General features: G+C 43.1%; 2 protein-coding genes across 4 annotated transcripts in view; both read left to right on the top strand.

Annotated features, from left to right (window-relative positions):
* The first annotated feature begins 5,338 nt into the window (after nucleotides 1-5,338).
* Nucleotides 5,339-13,678, top strand: prdm2a (PR domain containing 2, with ZNF domain a). 3 transcript variants are annotated; one of them, XM_084553709.1, is made up of 4 exons: nucleotides 5,339-5,436; nucleotides 6,848-6,913; nucleotides 7,282-11,531; nucleotides 11,705-13,678. In XM_084553709.1, exon 3 carries the CDS (start codon nucleotides 7,338-7,340, stop codon nucleotides 11,496-11,498), a length of 4,161 nt encoding a protein of 1,386 aa, XP_084409835.1. In that variant the 5' UTR covers nucleotides 5,339-5,436; nucleotides 6,848-6,913; nucleotides 7,282-7,337; the 3' UTR covers nucleotides 11,499-11,531; nucleotides 11,705-13,678. The 3 variants fall into 3 exon arrangements, with proteins under 3 accessions (XP_084409835.1, XP_084409836.1, XP_084409837.1); XM_084553710.1 differs by having other exon boundaries at nucleotides 5,347-5,440; XM_084553711.1 differs by lacking the exon at nucleotides 5,339-5,436 and adding an exon at nucleotides 5,814-5,898.
* A 6,134-nt stretch (nucleotides 13,679-19,812) lies between these two features.
* The window catches only part of kazna (kazrin, periplakin interacting protein a), a gene marked incomplete at its 5' end in the record, with an annotated part of 199,690 nt that continues 196,311 nt past the window's right edge, over nucleotides 19,813-23,191 (top strand). Inside the window, one exon of the mRNA XM_084554155.1 lies at nucleotides 19,813-19,888. Within this exon, the coding sequence (XP_084410281.1) occupies nucleotides 19,813-19,888 (76 nt within the window). The remainder of the gene's footprint in view (nucleotides 19,889-23,191) is intronic.

The following is a 23,191-nucleotide window of genomic DNA, read 5'->3' as shown; positions in this document are numbered from 1 at the left end:
AGATAACAATAGTTTCTTTTCTTTTGCACATGGATAATATGACCTAGTAAGTCACAAGTTGAAACAGGAAAATATCATGAGTTATAACTTAGCTTTTTGAGTTAAAACAGAGGTTTTCTTCGGGTTGAGTTTACTCACATTTTCAAGGCAGCAGGTGAACTTTTGTTTCTAAGTTTTACTGGCTGGAAATGTTTTACAGTGTACGTGTTTACCCACAGCTGACTCTGAGCTGCCTGTTTGTGATATTCCACGTGGAAGAAAGTCTAAATTGGTCGTCAGCTTCTATTACCAGAAAAGCTCCGGGTGCTCACTCAGCAAAAATTAATCCTAGCAGTACAAAACAAAACGATAAAGAAAGCACAGATTGTATAACAATAGAGGAATCCGGATGAGAATAAACTTCTAGATTCTGTTAGATTAGTTGTTGGCAGGTGGATGTGATCCAGTTTTGATGATTTTACATTGACGTTGTTCTTTGCAGAAGATGATTTAGTTGTCCAGTTGCATTGATTAACTTTTTACATATTTAAATAAAGGTTGCACAACACAATTTGCAAATAAACAGAAGAAGATGTTACACCCCTACCCAGAAAGAAATGAAAAAGGAGGGGGACTAATAAATTCAGTTTTTCGAAATACCACAAAATTGTTTTGTTATTTTTTTGTGTGTGTAACTTTAAATTTAACAAATAAATCTTTAACTGTGACATTATACACTATGAACTTGAAGGAAAAAGTTTGGTGTACTGTGCGGTGGTGATGAAGCCGTACACTGGTTTCCGTTCGCTTTGCTGTTGAACTGCAACCAGAATTTCATCTTTAATTAAGATAAGATCATCTGTAGTTTGCAGGGAAGTTTTAAGCAAAGTTGTGTAACCTATTAATAAATCCTGTCTATCTTGTTAGAAACTTCATTCATTCATTCATCTTCTGTAACCACTTGTCCTGTGAAGGGTCGCAGGGGGCTGGAGCCTATCCCAGCTATCATCAGGCAAGAAGCGGGGTACACCCTGGACAGGACGCCAGTCTATCACAGGGCTAACACAGAGAGACAGACAACCATTCACACTCACATCCACACCTACGGCCAATTTAGAATCACCAATTAACCTAATGAGCATGTCTTTGGACAGTGGGAGGAAGCCGGAGTACCCGGAGAGAACCCACGCAGGCACAGGGAGAACATGCAAACTCCACACAGAAAGGCCCCAGTCAGCCCATGGATTTGAAACTGGAACCTTCTTGCTGTGAGGCATCAGTGCTAACCACCACGTGCCGCCCTTGCTCTGCACTGTTGCTGTAGCTACGGTGTCAAATTGACGCAGAAGCCTATACCGTCTATAAGTGAGACGCATCCAAAATAAACACACCACAAATGACACATTCACACCTATCAGTGGTACAGAGCTGCCAACTGACCAGCTCTGCGTGACTGTGTGAAGAGGCTGGAGTATGTGGAGGACACGCATATCATATCGTCATATCATGATCACATCAGAGACACTTACACTTCAATTCAGTGCCTTTTATTAAATCATCGCCCAGGATGTAATATTTCAAAAGCTTTGGCCAAAATGCATTTGTGCTATGAACTGATGCTTTATTTACACGAACACGGATCAGCTCCATAGTTGGAATATTCTTGAGGTTATTGGAGAAGACAGACAAGACCCCGGTGTCCCCAAGCAGCAGTTCCCCATCTGTGTCACTAATGTATGTTCTTACTCTGCAGTATTCATCTCACAGTGGTGACACTAATACCTTCCCACAGTGACTGGAGCTGTGCAGCAACGGACGCCGCATGTCAGGCCGGCGGAGAGCAGGGGCTTGTCATGTCATGACGAAAATGTCAGCTCACAGGATTTTGAGCGCAGGAGACAGCTGAGCCCAAGGTGGGGGTGTAGGAGTGGGAACAGGGTGCACAGAGATGGGTGACAAGCATAGACGGTGTGTTTGTAAGCGGTGGGATGCAGTGTGGAGGACGCATGTGAGAACTGGATTAGTGTGTGTTGCAGCAGAGAGACGGGGATGGTGACAGAAGCATTGGTGGTGTGTGTTTTGTACTGTATGTGTGTGTGCGCGTACAATATCGGAATGCTACTTCAAGGAGACCGGGGTGATTTATAAATGTAGGGGTGCAGTCATTTTGGAGGGCACATGTGTGTGTTTATTGGACTTCAGGGGATTGTAAGCCCGTGAGAGAGGTATGTGTGTCCTGTCAGTACATAAATATATAGTACAATGGGCTACAGTTGTGTGTGTGTGTGCGTATGTGCAGTATCATTCCAGCCCTTCAGAGTTGTGCCTACATTTAAATATTTTTCTTGGCACATCTGGCTACCCTCAACACAAAGCCATACAATGTATGTGTTCCAAATGACATGACATGTTGTCTAATCACAGGGAAGTCTTTGTGTGTCCTGTGTGGTAACACAGCTTCTGTGAGAGACCATTCTTGATTCAAACCGAAGTCCCACTCGCTGATGTGTCTGATGCACAGACATGCTGTGGACCACCTCGTCTCCTATATGTTCACATGGACGGGGAGTGTTTCATCACACGCAGTCTCTGCCAGTAACCGGCGCCCACTGTCACAGGATACGCTGTCAGGGACGCGCATTGTTTCACAACCATTCAGCTTCCTGTTTGATTTCAGTGTTGTCATGGAGAATATAAATAACTGCTTAACCTTTTGGTGATTTTTATTTGACGTACACATTTATGTTTTTTTTTTACTTTTATTATTATTATTATTAACCAGAGCTTCAGCAGATCTAGCCTACAACATTACAAGGACTTCAAACACAACTTCACAATGGTGACGTTTATAAATGTCCACATACACCGATCAGGCATAACATTATGACCACCTGCCTAATATTGTCCCTCCAAAGCAGTTGTGACTTGTCAGAGAATGGACATGGGCCTTCTGAGGGTGTCCTGTGGTGTCTGGCAACAGAATGTTGTTAGTGGGGGGCCTTTGGGTCCTATGGGTTGTCGGGAGGGGCCTCTGGGCCTATTTACTTCTCCTGTCAGTGGTCTTAATGTTATGGCACATGTGAAAATGTCATGACTATAATGATTAATTTAAAATGTGGAATATTTAAGTCTGTGAAGATTCCCAGCCACCCAGGTCATAGTATGTCCCAAAAAAAGAAGAAATAAAAAGATGTTTGGCCACTCATCCAAGTAGCTTCTACAATTCTAAAAGAGTGATGGGGAGCTGGGGTTTAACCTGGAGTCTGTTGGATGTCTGTTATAGGAAAGTATCTGGTCGTTAGGAGATACTATTCATGCGAGTTTCTGATGTGCAACACCTGTTGATGTTCCTTTTTAAACCCACAAGTTCATCAAACATAGAGATGAGAACAATATCACATCTCTACAGGTACTGTATCTATCAAGGCCTCAACTATGTATAGTATCATACAGCACACATGCTGGACTTAAACTTGGCGGTAAAACAAGATGCCAATTTGAACAGCCCCCCCAGTGTGTAGTGGTACACACTGTAGCGCTCAGTTGCTTCTAGTTTTAGCACTTTTAACTATCCGTGCTTGACATGACTTCCAAGCAGTGGGCACCTGGTTATTCAATGATTTGATGTATGCGTCCGACCAGCCGACCCAACTGCGAACTGCTCATTATAATGCCACAGCTGCAAATCGCCATCAGCTGTGAAAGACATGCCGGAGCCCGGGGTATGTCCAGAGTGACTATAACAAGCTATATATAAACACGATCACAGCCAGCTTGCCACTACATTAACTACGCGCTGGATAGTACGGTTTGTTCCTCAAGAGATGTGTCAGTTCATCACACCACACTGTATGAGAAGCTTTACTGTAAAGTTTGGGAGCTTGAATATTTAAATACAGAGGAGGAGACAAGCCTCAATAAAGAGAGGATTGTTATTGATGATCTTTCATCATGGCTGTCAAAAGTCTGGCACTTAAAACACCCACATACAACAAGAGATGAACATGCATTTGCGGTGAGAATCCACCCAACGATGATGAACTCCTCCAGATTCTCTCAAAGACCTTCTATGATGCGGTGGAGATAATGCCATGTGTAAACAAATGGTAAGTTTCAGACTGTGTAGGTGTGAGCTTCACATGAGCCAGTGCCTTGTATTTCGGTTGGAAATTGTCGGGGGAAAACAGAGAAATGGTCAGGGGGAGAGAACACATACAGTGGCACATCATAAATCTTCAGCCAGTCAGCACAATGTGGCTTCTGTTTTCTCAACAGCCGTCAAACAATAACGGTTATTAAGCAGGTTATCTAACTATCTCACTGTTATCTAACATCAACATTTTGTAAGATAAAATCAACGCAAATAAAACGTGTTTGCATATCTATATATATATATAAAAAAATAAAACCCTTTTGTGTCTAAGTAACTTTTTTTTAAAATCTAAAACTGCTTTTAAAAATGACTCATTCTCTATTTTTTTTTAAAAAACATATATAAATAAATATATTACAAATTGAATAAATGTTTACACTGGCCATGTGTTCAACTGCTAATGTTACAGTATGATTCACAGTCACCCACTGAAATTACAACCGACTTCTTCACATTGAGACTTTGTTGTATTGCGCCCCCTACAGGCCAAATGGACACATTGCAATGATTGAATATGTTCACAAGTAAGAAATACTTTCGATTTGCGTATGCTTTCATGTTGTTTTGTAATGATACTGATAATAATTTATAATGTACAGTATTGGCAGCAGGTCCACTTGTTTAAGTAGTGTAAAATTATTTAGTTTGCTATTTTTTTTTGTGTTTATTTAGTGTTTACTTTTCTATCTCTTGTGTGCACTGTCCTTAAAGCTGTATGCTGCTGCAAAACTGCAAATGTCCCCTATGTGAGATGAATAAAGGATTACTTTATTTTATCTTATCCTATCTTATAGATGTCCCTGTACAACTAATACAACTAATCTGTAATTTGCAAAGTATTTCTTTGTCATTTATACAAACCCCATCTGAATATGTCTATATAGTTTTATAACTTTTAATAACTCCAAACTACATACTAACCGAGTGTCAACTTGTAATAGATAAATTAATAGTTGTTACTTTATCTATCTTTTCCCTCCTTCACAGTCATGCCGTAATATTTGAGGGGAATCTTGAGGGTATTAGATCTATGTTGAATTTGTACAGCATCGCCACGATGCGTAAATGTTGTCATTTTTAGTCTGAATGACAACTGCCGTTTGCTTTTTTTTTTCTTCCAGGGTTTTAACAAGTCCGCTCCTGATTGGTCCAATTTTGACATCCACATCCTCTGACCAATCAGAACGCCAGAAGCTTGTTGGTACAGTCAGGAAGCTGAGAAAAAAAAACAAAAAATCAGCTGTCCACAAAGCTGTACAAGAGGAATATTTCAAACCACTGTACGAGTTTGGCTGCAAACCCAAGTATGTACGGAAACTTTAACTTGCACTTTTGTTTTAACGAGTAGCGTTTGTAACGGTCGTGTCGCAAATGTTATGTTAGACGTAGCTGGGGAACGCGAGCTAGCATGGTAGCTAGCAGTGTAACTGTTAATACTTAAGCGCTTTGAGTTGCTTCTCTCGGCGAGTAAAGCATCATCGCGGCACATTTACGACTGCGCGTTTATAATTTGCAAGTGGTTTTCTTGTGTCTAGAAGACAGGGAGACGTCTGTGAAAGGGGAAGCCAGTTGACCTTTCAGTGGAGGAGCTAGCAGCCTCTGTAGCAAAAGAGTAATGTGACGACGTGTTGTGTGACCAGTTAGCAATGGTGCAAGGACGGGGCGAGCGTCATCAAACCAGGTGAAGCAGATGCGTGTGAACGCACCCCGAAGCGTAATGTTAATATAAAATAGACAAAATAGAGTATTTTTTTTTTAAACATATGGTGAGTAATGCGTGTCAAGCCTGTTGCAGCGTGTTTGATTTTCATAGAAGTTGAATATCAAATAGAAAACTGCCTAAAATAATTCAGCACGTAGGCCCTTGAATGAAGCTGGGGGGTTAGAAACGTTTCTGCAAATATAATGTCCGATTTGTCTTTATGTATTCAACAAGAATCAACAACAGGATTGTCTTAAAAGTGACGGATATGCGTATAAACACAAGCTTTGAAGTCTTTGTTTACATTTCCTCTCTCGTTTACAAGTGCCTGAAAACTGCGCAATTTATAGATAATAATGCACAATATATATATTTAAAAAAAAAAAATCAACATAACGACCAATTGAAGTAACAAATTAGTTGAAAGACATTTTTAAGCTGATAAGCTCGCATGTAATCGCCAGACGCTTAGTTGCAACACGACAGATTTGCCACACGATGAGCCTGCCATTTTGTTCCAGCAGACAGAAGATGCATGTCAAAATGCGCCTCATTCATGTACAGTTTAATTTCTTTTTTAAAGTTGCCAGTAATAACTGAAAGGTAGATGTGGAAAAAAATAATAATAAATGCGTGTGTATGCGAGTATTAGTTTAGCAGGTGGTGTGAAGCAGCCCTACCAGGTTAAATAAGGTAACTGTGGGGTTAGATTAAACTGTATTTTAACACTGTTCTCACTGCAGGCATAGAAGGAAACCACATCCTATGTATAATTTAATTAAAACTGACATTTGTCATCATATGTTGTGTCTGATGCTTCATAACGTGCCATTATCATCCCTGAGGGATATTAGCATACGTTACAAAGGCAGAACAGGTCACTTATTCAACTACTCCCACACCACAGCTGTTCGCTCTGATCCATTTGTGCTTCTTATCAGTCAGTAGGTTAAGTTTCATCCTCTTCCTATGGAAATGATTTCATTGTGTGCCTTTCTGTGTTCTTCCTGCAGAAAGAAAAGCCTGTCTTGTTTGTTTGCCAAATGAAACGTCTACTTCACACACCAAACATTAAAATGGTAAGATGTTGTGATAGCTATTTGAATAAGAAAAGTTAACTGACATTCAGGATATGGAGGATTTCCTTGGCTGGATTTATGCAGACTCCAGCGTACAATAACACTGTTGAACTGTAACAATGTCCACTATGCCATTCATACTACTATTGCAATACAATTGCCATACAATTCTGCTTCCCACTGTGCTCGCTAGATGTTATGTTTTTACTGAGACCTTAGGACATTAATAAACAAAAATACATAAAACTCCTTTTCCAGTTGCAACAAGTAAAACAGCAGTTAACCATTTTTTTTGTATTGATCTGATTAGATTACAAGTGTTTATGACAGACATTTACTTCAATATATTTTCTTCATGTACTCAATAGGTGTGACAGCTGTCAAGGTTTTGTTTGACAAACATCCTTCAGACCCCTCGCAGACGATGGAGGACTCTCCTCAGTTGTACGTCTCTGAATATGGAAACAGTGAGGATCTAGAGGAGGAGGAAGCGGAGTACGTTCATGAAGAGGAGTACTCGGACCCTCACGAACATCCCAGCCAAGATACTGAGAGAGACTGGGACTCTTTTCCTTGCCAGCACTGTGAGAGACATTTTACCAGTAAACAAGGCTTGGAGCGACACATGCACATACATGCTTTGGCGAACGATGAGGACCACACATATGAAAGCAATACAAGAAACATTTCTTGTGGTTCAAACGTAAGTCAGCTGCAGCATGACAGGATGAAGCCCCTGGATTCGGTAGGCTCAGTCGTGCAGCTTCGTACTTCACCCCCCACTCACCCTGACACTTCCATTTTGTCAACTGGAGATCAGATTGCTCAGCCACACAAGCCCGGGGTATTAGAGGAGCACCATGCTTGCAAGTACTGTGAAAAGGCATTCACAACACATATCAACAAGCGGCGCCATGAGCGCAGGGCCCACGAGAACCACCTGCAACTTACGCAGAGGGAAAACCCCCGGCTTCCTCAAGAGGAGGGCCTTCAGAGAATAAACAGTGAAACGTCTCAACTGCAAACACAGCTTGGTGACAATGAAGCATCCGCAGCTGTTCAGGAGACTGAGGGGGGGCATGCAGAACAATACATGCTAGATGTCTCTAGCAATATTTCCGAGAACCTCAGCTTTTACATTGACGGAAAGATAGTGTCAACAAGTACAGTCAGTAACTGTGAAGCAGCTGAGGTTCATGCTGGGTCTTCAACTTTAGTCGGACTAGATGCCCTGATTCTAGACCCTGCACAAATCAGCCAGGTTTTAAATACAGACTCAGTCACATGCAAGGAAATACCGGGTCAGCCACTTGCCAAGAGGAGAACTGCAACACCGCCGCTTTTACCGCAAATTAAAACTGAACTGGAGTCCGAGGTGGTTGTGTCTTCGTCCTCGTCAACACTTGTGTCTTCGTTAATAGAGAATCTGCTGCCTCAGTACACAGAGTCTACGGTTGTGCAGAAGGAAAGAACTGTTTTCTTGTCTCCAAAGCTGAAGCAGCTCCTGGAGAAGCAGGATGGCCTTAAACCTACCCTTGCCCTCATCACAGACGGCCAGAAGCCATGCTCACCTGTCTCACTTACTGTCCTGCCTTCTGGAGCAGGAAGGTTTAAGAGAAGAACTGGCTCTCCAACGAGCTCTCCTCCGCAAACTCAAACATCTAGTGAAGAAACCCAAATGTCAGAGACAGGAGATATTGATGCTGTGAATAAAGGAGAGATGGACGCTCAGCGTAGCTCACCTGTGCAACAAACAGTCAATGAGGATGATAACACAACTCCTTCTGCAGCAGATCCAGTAGAGAAACACGTTTTGACAAAGACCTGGCCCCCCGTGACTGGCGGGAATTCTTGTAACCAGCAACCTCTGGATCTTTCTAATACAGTCAAAAGAAATGAAGACGTGGCTTTAGCTGGCGCTGTGCTGGATTTGAGTTTGCAAAAAAAGAGCCAAGGTGAATCTGTTTCACCACCTGCATTCAAAGAAGGAGAATCAAATACATTCATGATGGAGAAAGCCTTGATGAATATTGGAGAACAAAACATACGCCTTGGAAATCCAGATGCTACTCTAGTCACAGACTTCACTCTAGTTACAGGTTCAGACATTGTGACCCCGGTGGAACCTGTTGCAGAAGGGCTTGTTTATGGACTTACGCTACCCCCGAGTTCTCTGGCTTCATCACCCGCCTCTCTTACCCCTATTACCTTGCAGTCAGCTTCACCTTGCGCTATAGCATTTGCTTCCACAGCCTCACACACTGTGCTCCCCAATGCTCCTTCATTAATCACAGTTTTGGCGCCACCAGCACCTATTTCCAACCCTTCAACCCAACCAATCCAGGTATTAGCCCCAAATATATCACCTGAGCCCTTGGTAATCTGCACAGAAAATGCATTAAATTCTTCAGAGTGCGATTTAACGACTGCATTTGCCACTACAAATTCTGCAAACCTCGTCACTCTCTCCCAACCCCTTGACCCGACTCTAAATCTTCCTGGCCACGTGTTCCTCACCGATCAAATTGCTCTCAATCCATCTATTGTTGAATCCACTCCTGTGTCGGAAGTGCCATTCACGTCCACTGTAACTCTAAATGATTCCCTGCTCAACTCTTACAACATTGCCAGCAACACAGTGTTAATAGAGTGTACAATAGCTCTTGAAGCCCCTGGGAGTGTAGTCCCTGCTGCAATTACCTTACAAGAAAATACTGCTGAGCCTCCAGCACCTACACAGATGGTTGTTAATCACATAGAACAGCAACAGATTGTGTCAGTGCCCAACCCTCAAAATGTCGACCCCACTATTCTGGTCTCCTCCATCGCAGAATCCGTAACCCTGTCCAGTACCACCACAGTGATATCTGATAATCCTACTGTGGGTAAGTCAAGTCCTGAGCCAGAGCCTGTTAGTACGGAGCCAGCAGACGAGGGAGCTGCTGAGAGTTCTGTTTCCACGTCCAATATCTCATCAAAAAGCTCTCCTCCTCCTCCTCCTCCTCCGGAGAAAACTGAGGAGGAAGAATCCTCAAATAACACTCCATCTGATGTACAAGAGCAGACGTTTGCCAAGAATTTCATCTGTAATGTGTGCGATAAGCTTTTCCATTCAATGAAAGAACTAGGCCATCATGCAGGTGAGCATGCTGATGAATGGCCCTACAAATGTGAGTTTTGTCTGCTGCTCTTTGGCAAACCCACAGCTCTGCTTGACCATCGATCGAGTCTCCACGGCGTCGGAAAGACTTACGTTTGCAGTGCGTGTACAAAAGAATTTGTCTACCTCTGCAATCTGAAACAGCATCAGGAAGAGCTGCATCCCGGCCAGCAGTGCACATACTCGGAAGAAGAAAAGGGAAAACTGAGACCTCAGAACTACAATAACTCAATTAAAGTTAATACAGATGTTTCAGTTCCTGAAGCTCAGGAGGAGCCCAAGAAATTGGTGAAAAAGGAAGAAGGTGAAGTGGAAGTGACTGGCGAAGAACTTTTCACAACAATTAAAATCATGGCTTCAGATGGAGGCAAAATCAAAGGGCCCGATGTTCGTCTTGGCATAAACCAGCACTATCCTAGCTTCAAGCCGCCTCCTTTTCCTTACCACAACAGATCACCTGCTGGTTCAGTGGCTTCTGCCACAAACTTCACCACCCACAACATCCCACAAACATTTAGTACAGCTATTCGGTGCACCAAGTGTGGGAAAAGCTTTGATAACATGCCAGAGCTACACAAGCACATCTTGGCGTGTGCAAATGCCAGTGATAAAAGGCGATACACACCCAGAAAGAATCCTATCCCTCTACGCCACTTTGCGAAAACTCAAAATGGAGTGCTGTCTACTACAAATTCTACCAATGGACTGAACGCTTCCAACAGAGTCAGTCAGTCAAACAGGTCCAAACCTAGTCAGGATCCACCAGTAAAGTTCAAAATACTTAAGAAAAGAAAGAAAAGGTTGGTGCAAAGGGTAATGCCACAGAGGAACAAGTCAGTCTCTTCATCAAATAAAGGGTCACCTGCACATGCGGGTGAGCAGCAGGAAACATTTGTTTGCCCACACTGCAGCAGAGAGTTCACAATGCGTCGCAGCAGAACCAAACACATGGCTGTCTGTCCCAAGAAACCTAAAGAAATAAAGAAAAGGAAAGAGGGAGGAATCTCTTTGACAAAGGAAAACGACGGCCACTTGCGTAGGGCCACTTCTCATGTTGAAGAGACGCAACAAACTTCACCTCAGCATAAAACAAGGCTCCAGACGTCTGGCTCCACAAAGAGGCCCGCCATCCTACCAGTGCAAACAGTCTTTTCAAGCAAAAGAAGTAAAATCATTATTAAAGAGAGCACACAGCCAAAACAAGAGACGCCCGGTCTGAATGAACTTCCTATTGTGCGCACTTTTAACCCCTCTATGCGGCAATATAGCAGAGTGCAGCATAGCGTCAAAGGAGTCCCTATTAAAATCACCATAGTGAAACCTCAACAGACTGCAACGCCGAAAGACGAGTCGCCTACAAACCAGAGCAAAGAGAAAGCAACTGGAACCGCCACCAGCAGCTCCGAGCAGAGCGCTTCAGCTTGATGACTACTCAGAGGCCGAGCACGGAATCAGCAGGTAGTTAACGTGCACTGAAGTTAAATTTAAAGTTTGCAGTAAAGAAAATACTGAATGTGTTTACAAAAAGATGAACACAGTCATTGTAGACACTTAAATTGTTCCCTTCTCAAAAGATCCACAAGCAGCTTTATTAAAAGACTTTTGCTTATTTTTGTTCTTGTTCTTTTCAGGTCTCTGCTGCGTGAAACTCCTTCAGTGATTTTAAAGGGAGAAAACTGGTAATGACACTGTAAGCCCAGCAGACTTGTAGGCTGTATTATACTGTACAATAAATGACTGAATTCAGGATTGATAAGACGGGCGATTAAGGATACAGCGGTGACTGGATGCTTGTAACTGAGTGTTTGAATGCTTTTTTTTTAGTAGCTCAGACTTTTTGTAGATCTCTCCTTCGTTTCGTAAACTTTCTGTCCACGGCTTGGATGTGGCACCTGGAAGTCAATCCGACTGCTACGTGTCACCAGTTGGAAAGGAAAAGTGGGAGGAAGTGAGCTGGAAGGCTGCGCTCTCATTTCCTACTGGCTGGGTTATTTCGAGAGGATGGCAGGTGGCAATCATTTTTCGGCATGCATTTGCACTTTTTCTTATCTGTTTGTCTGTGGCCTTTTGGTTTCAAATCTTACTGCATGCTTGTCTGTGAGCTTGTACTGCAACTGCATTTGTTTAGGATGGATTATGTTGAAGGCCTTAAACTCTCGCCCTGGCGATGCTCTTTTGCTCTGGCAGACAATAACCAATGGAATAACATGGAAGACAGGCCAAACGTAGGGATGATGTTAATGTGGATGATTGTTTTTGAATAAGAGACTTGGCCACATGCTTCCTGTCAAAATTCTTGTTAAGGAAAATTCTTGTTTTTCATCATTTGTGTGAATGTAACATTTAGTAGATTTAAAGCTACAGCCTTTTCAGATCAAAGATGTGTTTATCCAGATGGCTCAGCTGCTACTATATGTGTTTGTATTTGAGTTTGGAGAATAATGCTTTTTATGTGCCATCAAATGTATAAGATAAGAGTGGTGAAAATGATTCACATTATTCTGTGTTTCCCAGATGAAGAATTTATTTTGGTAGTTAAGTCAACCACATTTTAATTTGTGCGTATGGCCCTTCAAAAAGTTACCTTAAAGGAAAGCATGAACCTTTTCTTGTGAACATTAGCTTTAGATTATTTAGTGCTTCCTCTCGCAGCCGAATCACGTACAGTATTCTCAGAGGCTTAACATGACACCACAAATAAATTCTCGCCTTTTGGGAAACTCTGCAGATTGATGTATTTGCACTGCAATCCCACACGGAAGTACTATGTTAATAATCTGTACAGCTTGGATGCACTAATCCTGCTTTTACAATAGGTTCACTTCCAAACCGCATTAACTCAGCTGGCTTTACTGCACTGCTTTTAGACTTTATTTTGCTCCTCTACTAACAAATGCTTGTCTGAAGTATTGTTTTTGTTTTTTGTGGTGTTTTCCCTACTCAACGAGTAGAAGTATGATCTATTAAGGTTATTTTCAGCTGTAACATTCAAGCACTTGATCCTTGCTTATACTGTGTGTGTGTGTGTGTGTGTGTGTGTGTGTGTGTGTGTGTGTAACAGTTTAATGTGTGAAGTTTGCAAAATGAAATCCAACTCGTATAATTCACAAAATGGAAATGTGATCGCTCACGGGGGTCATGATGGCGTATGAAAATGTTAGTTGCAATGTGTGAGTGGGTGTAACGCATTGTATCTGTTTGATTTAAACTTTTTAAAAGCAGGCAATTTAAAAGATCCATCGCTAAACAGGGTAGTTATTGTATTATAATCGAATTGAGTTGTATTAATTTGCTTAAACTGAAACTTGACAGTGGTCTGTGTCCGAGAGAGAGAAGGAGAGATGGTACATTTTTGCCTTTTCAGCCCTTGCTGGGGATATATCCTTCACCGTGACAGACTGCAACATGTTGGACGTTCGGGACGGTTTGGGAGACTGTTATTTAACTGTGAAAAGTGCTTGTAGCATTTCAAAGTGTAAATTGAGTCGTGTATATTTATTAATAATTTAAAATCATGTTGTCGGTCTTTGAACGATTCCTCTGTATGATTTGCACTAAAGGTTTCTCAAGCGAGTGTTCAAAATAAATGGAGAATGTGAAGGCTACATGTGGAGTTTGTGTGGAAATCTATTCAGCATGTGGATGTGGATGAATTATTAAGCTTTCTTTAGTTATTAACTGTGTTTAAAGAATCTCAGTCAAGAGCTGCATGTGGCTAATCCAGTGTGTGTCCACTAAGCACCACAGCGACCACTTGGTGGCACACTTTCATTACTTTAACCCCTGGAGTGACTTAACACTGCTGCATCTTCATTCTGTTTGAAGAATCCACCCATACATTCGTTTTTATTCCTTTTTCAAACCATCCCTGCTTTGATGTTTGGAGCTGGGATGCCAAGTAGATACAAGAATATCCAGAGATGACTCATAATTACAAACTAATGAGTAATCAGAGGAGCTATATGACAATTTCAATGTTTAGTATCTTCAAAAAAAAATTATTCTGCATGAAATTGCAAATGATAAAGGAACAACAATTTATAAATCACAAGGTGCAACAGTTATGTGTGGTTTCTTTTAAGTAGTTCCTCTTTATGTCATGGACAAATATTTTTACTCAGCTAACGCATCTGGTTGGTGAAGTATTGAAACCAACAGGACTGAATCAGATTGCCTGAGCGTATTCACATTTTACAGCAATTTAAGTAATAAAACAGCTACTTCATTATTTTTTGCCTCTTTAATGCCTTGATCCGATGGGTGGTAGTGGAGAGAGGGCAGGAAGTGATGTTGGAGGGGGCGACACGCAGCAAAGGGTGCAGGTTGCGCCACTGCAGTGAGGACTATGGCCACAGTCTGTGCTAGATGATCTTATCAGGACGCCCCTTATCTTCATTTTCAGGTGTCTTGCATGCATGCATCAACCTCTGCAATGCAGACATGTCACCTGTAATTCATGTAACATTAACCAAGAGGTTTGTGCCTCTGTTGTAACAAGACAGTATAGTTTTGTAGCTACACACGCCAAGTTGAAGCTTCATCCAGTTCACACTATTGTAAATGCAAGGACTTTGATGTCATGTCCTCAACACCTCAACACCTTTACATAAAAAAAAGTGATGAGTAGCGAAAAGCACACAGAAGTACCAGAAATGGCAAAAAAAAAATCTTCTCCAGAAAATGTTTTTCACTCGCTGTAGATGAAAGAAAGTGCTTCAGTGCATTTCGAGGCTGCTCAGGTCTCTAATCAACTGACTCAGGGCAGTGACTCGCACAGAGCCGCAGCAGAAGCATCTTTATGAACCAGCCACCCGGCGTGCCTCTCAAGATGCTCAGGTTTGGAGGGGGAAGAGTCTAATTAGCTGTGGGTGGAGGAGTAGTTCAAAGAGTAAATCTAATAACAGGAGGAATCTGTCAGAAAGACTGAACTCGCAGGGTTTTCTGTCTACGAGGGGGATGTAGTAACTACTGAGCTACTGCGACGCTCAGGAAAACTAAACAAGCAAGACCCAGCATGAGAAAAGGTGCAACGAGAAACCACAAACGACGCCAGTGGTTTTATTTCCTTCATTGGTTGTAAAAGGACACCATTAATCAACCCTAGATTGACCCAAACTAATCAAACACAAGTTTAATGTAAGGTTAATATTCAGTATGCACGATCAGGCATAACATTATGACCACCTGCCTAATATTGTAGTAGTAGTGTAGGTCTCCCTTGTGACTCCAAAACAGTCATCAGAGAATGGACATGGGCCTTCTGAGGGTGTCCTGTGGTGTCTGGCAACAGGATGTTGTTAGTGGGGGGGGCTTTGGGTCCTATGGGTTGAGGGGATGCTTGATGAGTTTGGGATCTAGTGAATTAGGAGGCCAGGTCAACAGGCCAGCTATGGGGTGGGGGTGCCTGGTCTGGTCTAGGTGGGTGCTACACGTCCAAGTAACATCCACACGAATGCCATGTCCCAAAAGTTTCCCACCAGAACATCTTGGATTGTCATAAGATGGTGGGCTTAGCTGGTTAGCATAGAAAAAGCTAAAATAAAATAAGACTACTAAAACCTCTAAAACTTGACTTGTTCGCATTCCAGTCGACCACCAGATGTGCTGCACTGGAGTCATGGGGTGTATTCTGAGGGTGATAACTAAGTGGAGAACCAGTGTTTTACAACTTGACACAAGCTGCAGGCGAGATAAGACAGGATGCTGTTCGAGATGCTGCGGTGAGTGTAAGAACAGTAAAATATTTAACCAGTCACAGTTGTTTGTTTGTTTGCAAACAAACCTGCTTCCTGAAGGTTCTGTCCACTACGCTGGGTGATTTTTCAGGGTGGTTTTTGGACCGACTATTCAGTGCACGGCCTGACTCTGACGTAAGTTACTAAATGTACAAACAGGAACAGATCTCCGTTGCAGGAGCAGGACATTTCCAGAAAGTTTGCAATCTTGGAGGTAGTCATGTTAAAATTGAGGGTTTGTTTTGTATAGATGGATAAACTCTGGACACTCAGTGTAACTTGGTTGTTTTGAATACATGAAATCTGCATTATTTATTAGCTTACTTATGTTTAGCGGAGTTTGCTTCCGTCATTGGTGCATGAAGTTTCTTGCTTCCAACTTCCAGCTGGCTCTGGTAGATTTGTTGATGCTTGTTCAACTTTGTCTCGGCCATTGTTCTCGTTTTGGCTAGCGAAGACACTTCTGCAACAACAAACTGTGTCACTCTTGTACTGTTTCCAATTTGTGATTTCCTGATCTGTATGAAAAAGTGTGGCATCATTTTCTATGGTTGTGTGCACCTTCACCACGGTGGCTGCTCCAAGACAGGTCAGTGTGGAACCACTGAAAGGGAATTAACTGCGTGTTTGTGCATGAGTGTCCCAAACTCCACACAGCCTCGAGTTTGGCTGAAATGCGGCACACTGTTTCACTCCAGTTTAATTCAACATGGAAGTTGACTAAGAACTTAATCCATACTCTACAGCTCTTACTGACAAGGCCCATAAAGTGTTGTGCCTGTGTCAGGATGCTCTCCCAGTCAAATCATTAACAGACGAAACATAATCCCTGTCTAAATGTAGTTGTTCATCAGCATGCAGCGCCGTGGGCATGGATTTAATTAGAGTTTTGGCAGAATCTTTTATATGCTGCCGGCAACTAATATGAGAATCCAGGGGTAAGATCTTTTTTTTTTTGTGTGTGTGATCCTTCAGTATTATGAGAAAGCACTGGGAGCAGTAGCAGTGCCGTACATCAGTCCGTGACACTGACATATTGCTGTAATTGCACCATTCTCTTGTGTCAGGGCTGAAGCCAGCACTGTAATACGATGCAGATGCGCACGACTCAGCAGCAATAGGTGAAGCAAGCTGGATTCGTTTACTGAGTGGGTTTGTTTTCCCCCGGGTGAGGCGTATATCTTTTAGTGCTTTTGTGACAAATGAACACAAGTGGTTTGTATTTTCTTTCTTTCTTTTTTTTTTGAAGGTCTCTCTCGCGTTCAAAGCTTCGGCAAACAGACTCAATTTGAACGCGCACGTTTGACGGCTTTGTAACTGAACCCGAGGAAAAGCAGAAGCTGTCAGGTGGTGTACATCCAAGGATTCGTTGCAGATGCGTCTTAAAAGGCGTTTAACACGCATGCTGTCCTTTTAATTATTGAAAATCCAAACAAGTCCAATTACATTCTCTGGGAATAAGGGATCACTCTTCCGGTGCTGTGAGCGCCATTGCCTGGTAGAGGATTTTTTTCAGTCAGAAGTTGTGCCAGAGTACCTTGTATAGCGACACACCACATGCAGCCCTGAGGTGCAAGTTTTTTTGTTTTTTTTTCCCAGAGCTCACAAGCTCAGCAATAACTTCAAAACTGCGATGCGGCATTTGTATTCTCGACACAGCTTCGGATCCTAGCCCACGGCCATGCTGAATTCTCACAGGAAGTTGGGATGAGATGTGAGGACACATGATCAGAGATGATTGAAAACAAAAACAGCCAGCCTCTGAGTCTGAGCAGAAACCTTTTGATCTCCTTCTCGTTAATTTCATCATCCCGATTAAAAGTTTGATATTAAACCAGGGGTGCAGCGAAGGTGTGGACGGGGATGTTTCACCTCTCTCTGCAGTCATTTGTTTGCGGCTTTGTCAAAAGCTGCAAAAAAGCTGGAGTTCTAACGGCTCGGTGTGTCGTCGGGAGGCGAGGATTGTGTTCGCACGTGCAGGTGAACGGTGTGTGTGGGATGGTGACAGGCCCCGTCGGGATCACAGTGTTTCGGTGGAGATGGAGAGATTGTGTGACACCACCTCTGGCACCGCTCCATGTGGAGAATGTGACAGTGATTCTTTTTATCACTGGAACATCTCTGTGCTCAGTGCATTCGTTGTTGTGTTCTGTGCAGCGGGAAACACTTCGGTTAGACGCATCCTTGGCTACATTTGCAAAAATTCAAACATTATAAGCTTGCAGATCTCTGCATAGCAGCCCCCGACCATTTATGTAAGTCTGAAGGCTGCTAACCCCGTCTACTCAGCACCAGGAGCAATAACACCACCAGCATGTGAGGATAAAGTTCTTTTGTAGAAGTCTCTTCCCTGCTCACGCTGTTCATGCGGGAGCAGAACAGTAACGAGGATATTAATAAAGGATGCGGATCCATATTTAATGAGCCACTGGCCCCTTTGGTTTGAAACCGATTTCTGTGCTAATATCCGAGTTCTCTGTTCAGGATCTGCGTTTTTGCTTTGAGAGGGATTCGTGAATGTGCATTTATTCATTTTGCCCGCATGAGCACAAGTGACGCATAAAACACCTGAGTGCTTGTGTGTGAGTGAGAGACGCAGAGATGCAGCCCTCTCAGTCTATATTTGGAAGATAATCCTCATATAAAGGGAGAGGGGGGAAAAAAAGAGGAGAAGGAAAAAACTTCTAAAGCGAACTGGGTTTGGATCCAAGTATAAAACACGCTGTGTCAAAACGAAAAAAAAAAAAAAAACAATGTTGGAGGAGCACAACAACTCAAAACATTGAATATGCCGGTATGTGTTTGCAGGGCATATTCAGCTGCAAAAGTTTGTGAACTCACCCAGTTTGACTTATTGAGTGTTTTCTAAGACGGATACACCGATCAGCCACAACATTAAAACCGCTGACAGGAGAAGTAAATAACATTGACCATCTTGTGACAACACGATGTTCTGCTGGGAAACTTTTGGACCTGGCATTCATTCATGTGGATGTTACTTAGACATGTAACACCTAGCTAGACCAGACCAGGCACTCCCACCCCATAGCATTGACACTCCTTGATGGCAGCAGCCATCCCCAGCAGGATGCAGCCACACACAAAAACAGTTTAGGAACAACTAAAAAAAAACATGAAGAACAGCACAAGGTGTTGACCTGGCCTCCAAATTCACTAGATCCCAAACTGATCAAGTATCTGTGGGATGAAGCACAGAGGCCCCTCCCCTCAACCCAAAGGACCCAAAGGCCCCCCACTAACGACATCCACAGGAGGCCCATGTCCATTCTCTGATGACTCACAGGAAGGTGGTCATAATGTTATGCCTGATGGGTGTATAATCATGCCACTCATTTTTGTACCTTTCCACATTTATGCATATCACCCCACCAAAGAGGAGTGGATTAAAAAGAAATAGATGCCGAAAAAGGAAACCACGGCCAGAAGGAGTAAAATGCTGGAACTGGTTTGACACTCACTCACACACTTCCACACACGCAAACCCAGTCATCTCTGTTCTCACTTTCGTCAGGGGGGGAGAGTCTGTCTTCTCTCTTCTGCAGCAGGCTTCTCACTTCTCCCGCTCTCTCTCCCTCTCACTCCCTCGCTCTCGCTTTGTTCATGCCGTGTTTGCTGTGCTCTCCATCTGAAGCAGCGCCACACTGGAGCACTAATGAGCAGAGGGCTGAGAGCGACCCCGAGCAGATCTCCCGTCAGCTGAGGAGCAGCAGCGACTCCGACGGCGTCTCGGGCAACAAGGCGAGGGACTGATCCGCAGTCAGCCAGGTTGACGGCCGTGAAAAGCAAATGACAGCTCTGGGAAAGGCGTGGGAGAGGTCGTGAATTGGCTTCAAAGGCAAATTAGCAGTGAGTAGAGAGAGATTGAGAGGATTGCTCAGAGGGAGGGCAAAAGCCGACGTTCTCCACACTCAGAGGCTGACCCTCAGTGCACTTTTTCTTCTCGAGAGACGAAGGACCTTTCCCCTTCCTGGAGGAGACCAGCCATGGAGGAGACGCTCACCTGCAGCCGAAGCCCTTTCTCCCAGGTGTTTGGGCGTCAGGGTCAACTCATGCAAGCCAGTGAGTCTTGACATTAACACAAACTCTGCAAACGATCACATCTACATTGTTTGATTCTGATTGATTGCATGCACGGTTTAAATAATTGATGCACCCACTGTTCTCTGGTATTTAACGCTTCATAAAAGTAGGCTGTTCTGTTCCACTTTTGCCAGAATCAAGTCATATCTTTTAATATCACTCTCAGCTTCTGGTGGAATTTTTAGTTCCCTCAATATTTTCAATCGCCTTCCTCTCTCATAAATATATATATATATTTCTATCTACTCTGCTGTGAAATCACTGTGAAAAAAGATGCAATTTCCATTTCATTCTGCTAATACGATGAATATGACTCCCTCACGTGCACAGGTTTTATATTTTTGCCCGGGAAATGTTGTTATATATTGAATCATTCGTGGCGCGATGCGGCTTGACACGGCAATGTGTTAACGTTGATAGACTGTGATGCTCATTCCATGCACAAAAGAGATGTCAGATGTGAAAATGTGTGTATGTGTGTGTGTGTGTGCGTGCAGGTGCATTCGGGTGCACAGGACTGAAGCTCACTTTTCACGGGTACAATCCCTTAATCTGAACTGAACATGCCGCGGGTTTGAAAAGGAGCAGGTCATCAGGAGGCTAAGATAACATTCAATAATTGTACATAGCAACATAACAAAAAAAATGGATGGGCAAATTATACATATTTATATATATGTATATGAAATAAATGCAATTATCCAATAAAATTGCCCTGCAGTGACTGCCTTTGCTCTATTGATATAATGTGTCTACCTGAGTCTCTACCTGGTGCTGAGTGTGCTGATGCTGCTGAGTGAATATTAGCAATGAAAAATTGATTCTAATAACTCATAATTACGTTTTCATAGACCCACCTTATGTAAGAATATCTTAAGAGATTTTCTACATTTTAACTTGCCAGACACCCTGAGCCTCGTTCAAAATCGCCTCATGTTAATAAAGAGACGGTACGTGTTGTCTGGATGTGTGACTCTTGATTTTTTTTTTAAGGGGCCCCACTTCTTCTGTTTCAGTATCAAACCTCGCGGCATGACGAAACCTGCCTCGAGTGGTCCTGAGGGAAAGTGTTGCACCGTGTCGCATTCCCCCAAAGAGAAAGTAGAGCCCTTTGGCCGCGTCTGACCCGACGCTGAGCCCAGTGAGCTGGGATTTCTCATAGGTTTACAGTTAAGGATGTCCCAGTGGCACTTCACAAGAGCCCAGAACAGAGTCCAGAACAGAGCCCTTTTTTTAGATGTGTCGACTGGTGACGAGAGAGATAGTTGGGACGTTCATATTCAGACCCTGATATTCTCGGAGCCTGATTCTACTTATTTAGAGAACTCCATGCATCAGGGGTACAGCGTCAGGACAGGCAAACCGAGCAACTGTTTGGTGCCACTTTCGGCATATTTAGCAACCCCTTTTAACTTATTAGGCCCCTACAATGCATTGACAATACTCTGCTGCTTTCTATCTACCCTATGATAGATTTGGCTAGTTGGACTGGGGGGATAGCACACATACGTCTTTATCTGGGGCACCTCCGAAGCTATGTTCACTGCGGTGGTTGAGCTGCACCTAAATGTCCTCCAGGCAGGAAGACATTGTTGTTCTTCTTCTTCTGTGTTTATTAGCGGCTGACAAACTGTCTTTAAGGTGCATTACCCCAGACTACTGCCACCCACCTCATTTTTGGTTTGATTTTTTTTACCCCCTAGCATTGTTCGGGTGTGGTTGCACTGCAGCAGTTTCATAACTATTAGCACGAGTTCATGAGCGAAGTCTTGGACTGACATAACTATTAGTATCGGGGCAATCCTATATGTTTCCGTAGGCGGTTCATCCACTGCGGCATAGATCAGTTATTCCCTTAGTTCCGCTGCTAAAGCAGGACTACGGGCTTTTGTCGAGCTGTATCTTGTCCGATTTATCCTCTCATTCGTCAATAAATAATGACTTGCTTCCAGGCTGCTGTCCAGGCTGCTGTCCAGACTGCTGTCCAGGCTGCAATAGGACGACTGAACTGTGGCTTTTTCCTAAACTAACTTTTGGAAACAAAACAAAAACTTTTATTTTTTTCTCTCTTTCGTAGAGCTGCTCTTCTGTGATGGCGCAATTTGTTTAATGGCGGGTGTTTGTCTTCTTCTTGGAGCCTTTAGCTGTAATCAGAATGAAGAGGCTTTCTGATTAAAATGATTACTCACTTAGGTACTCATCCAGACACAGTTTGAACACAGCGGGTAGCGTGGAGGATCAACGGAAGTTTGCAAGTTTTTTTTTCGTGCAATTTGTTTTTTTATTCTATCACATACCGAAAAACTATTCACACTGAATATTCAGTCTTTGTTCTGCAATTCATTTACAAATGCCTGAGGTATATTGTTGTGTTCCCTCTCTGTTCCCCCCCCCCCCCCCCCCATTCAACATAAAACATAAAGATAACTTTTAATTCTAACGGCGCTGCTTCGTGGTGTCCCCACTTATCACTTGTCACACCATAGGTGAGAGTGCTGTGTGTGTTAAAACCTAAATGCCACTCTCTGCTTGTGAACGTGACATTATCATTGCATGTGTTGTGATGAACCACAGTCAGTCCTGCGCTAACCCAAGTTATCTATGCTCTTTGAAGCCTGTGCTGCATGCCTGCGATTTCGGATGTGTGCGAGAGGGAAGGGAAGGGAAGGGAAGGGAAGGGAGAAGAGGGGGGTGAGGAGAGAGGAGCAAGAAAGTGAGCGAGCTGCAAATTGTGTGAATAAGAGACGGGTGTTTTTATCCTATTTTTAGCGACAACCTTACATACTGCTATACAGCTGTTGGAGGACTAATCCACAGTAGCGCTGGCTCGCAATATCTGAACAGTAATTATGGGCGGATTTTATTTTATTTTTTATTTTTTTGTTATCTCTGGCTGTCACCCATCATTGGATCAGGAGTCCCTCAGCTACATGCAAAGGCCTGCTTGAATTGCGGAGAGAAAATCTATTCCACGAGTGTTGCACATGCCCGAAGACTTGAATATTAACAACCTTCTGGTGGTACCCTGGCAGGATAAACACTTGACAGATTTATTTATTTATTTTATTTCTCATGAATCACGTTCACGTGGCAGTGCCAGGTGCATAATCCCCCTCTACAATTCTCTTGCTCCCCACTGGTGGTGTGATTTGTGCTCTGTTCGGTGTTGTGACGGGCTGTCAAAAATCCCGTTTGGTGAGGGAGCGTGACATTTTTAGTTTGTTGGCTTTTAAATATTCAAAGTGTTCGGGGGAAACTTCATGTCTTATGCCTGCAACTTTT

Source organism: Chelon labrosus (assembly GCF_963514085.1).
Source record: "Chelon labrosus genome assembly, chromosome: 10".
Lineage (NCBI taxonomy): Eukaryota > Metazoa > Chordata > Actinopteri > Mugiliformes > Mugilidae > Chelon > Chelon labrosus.
This window is presented reverse-complemented; position numbering and strand designations above follow the sequence as displayed.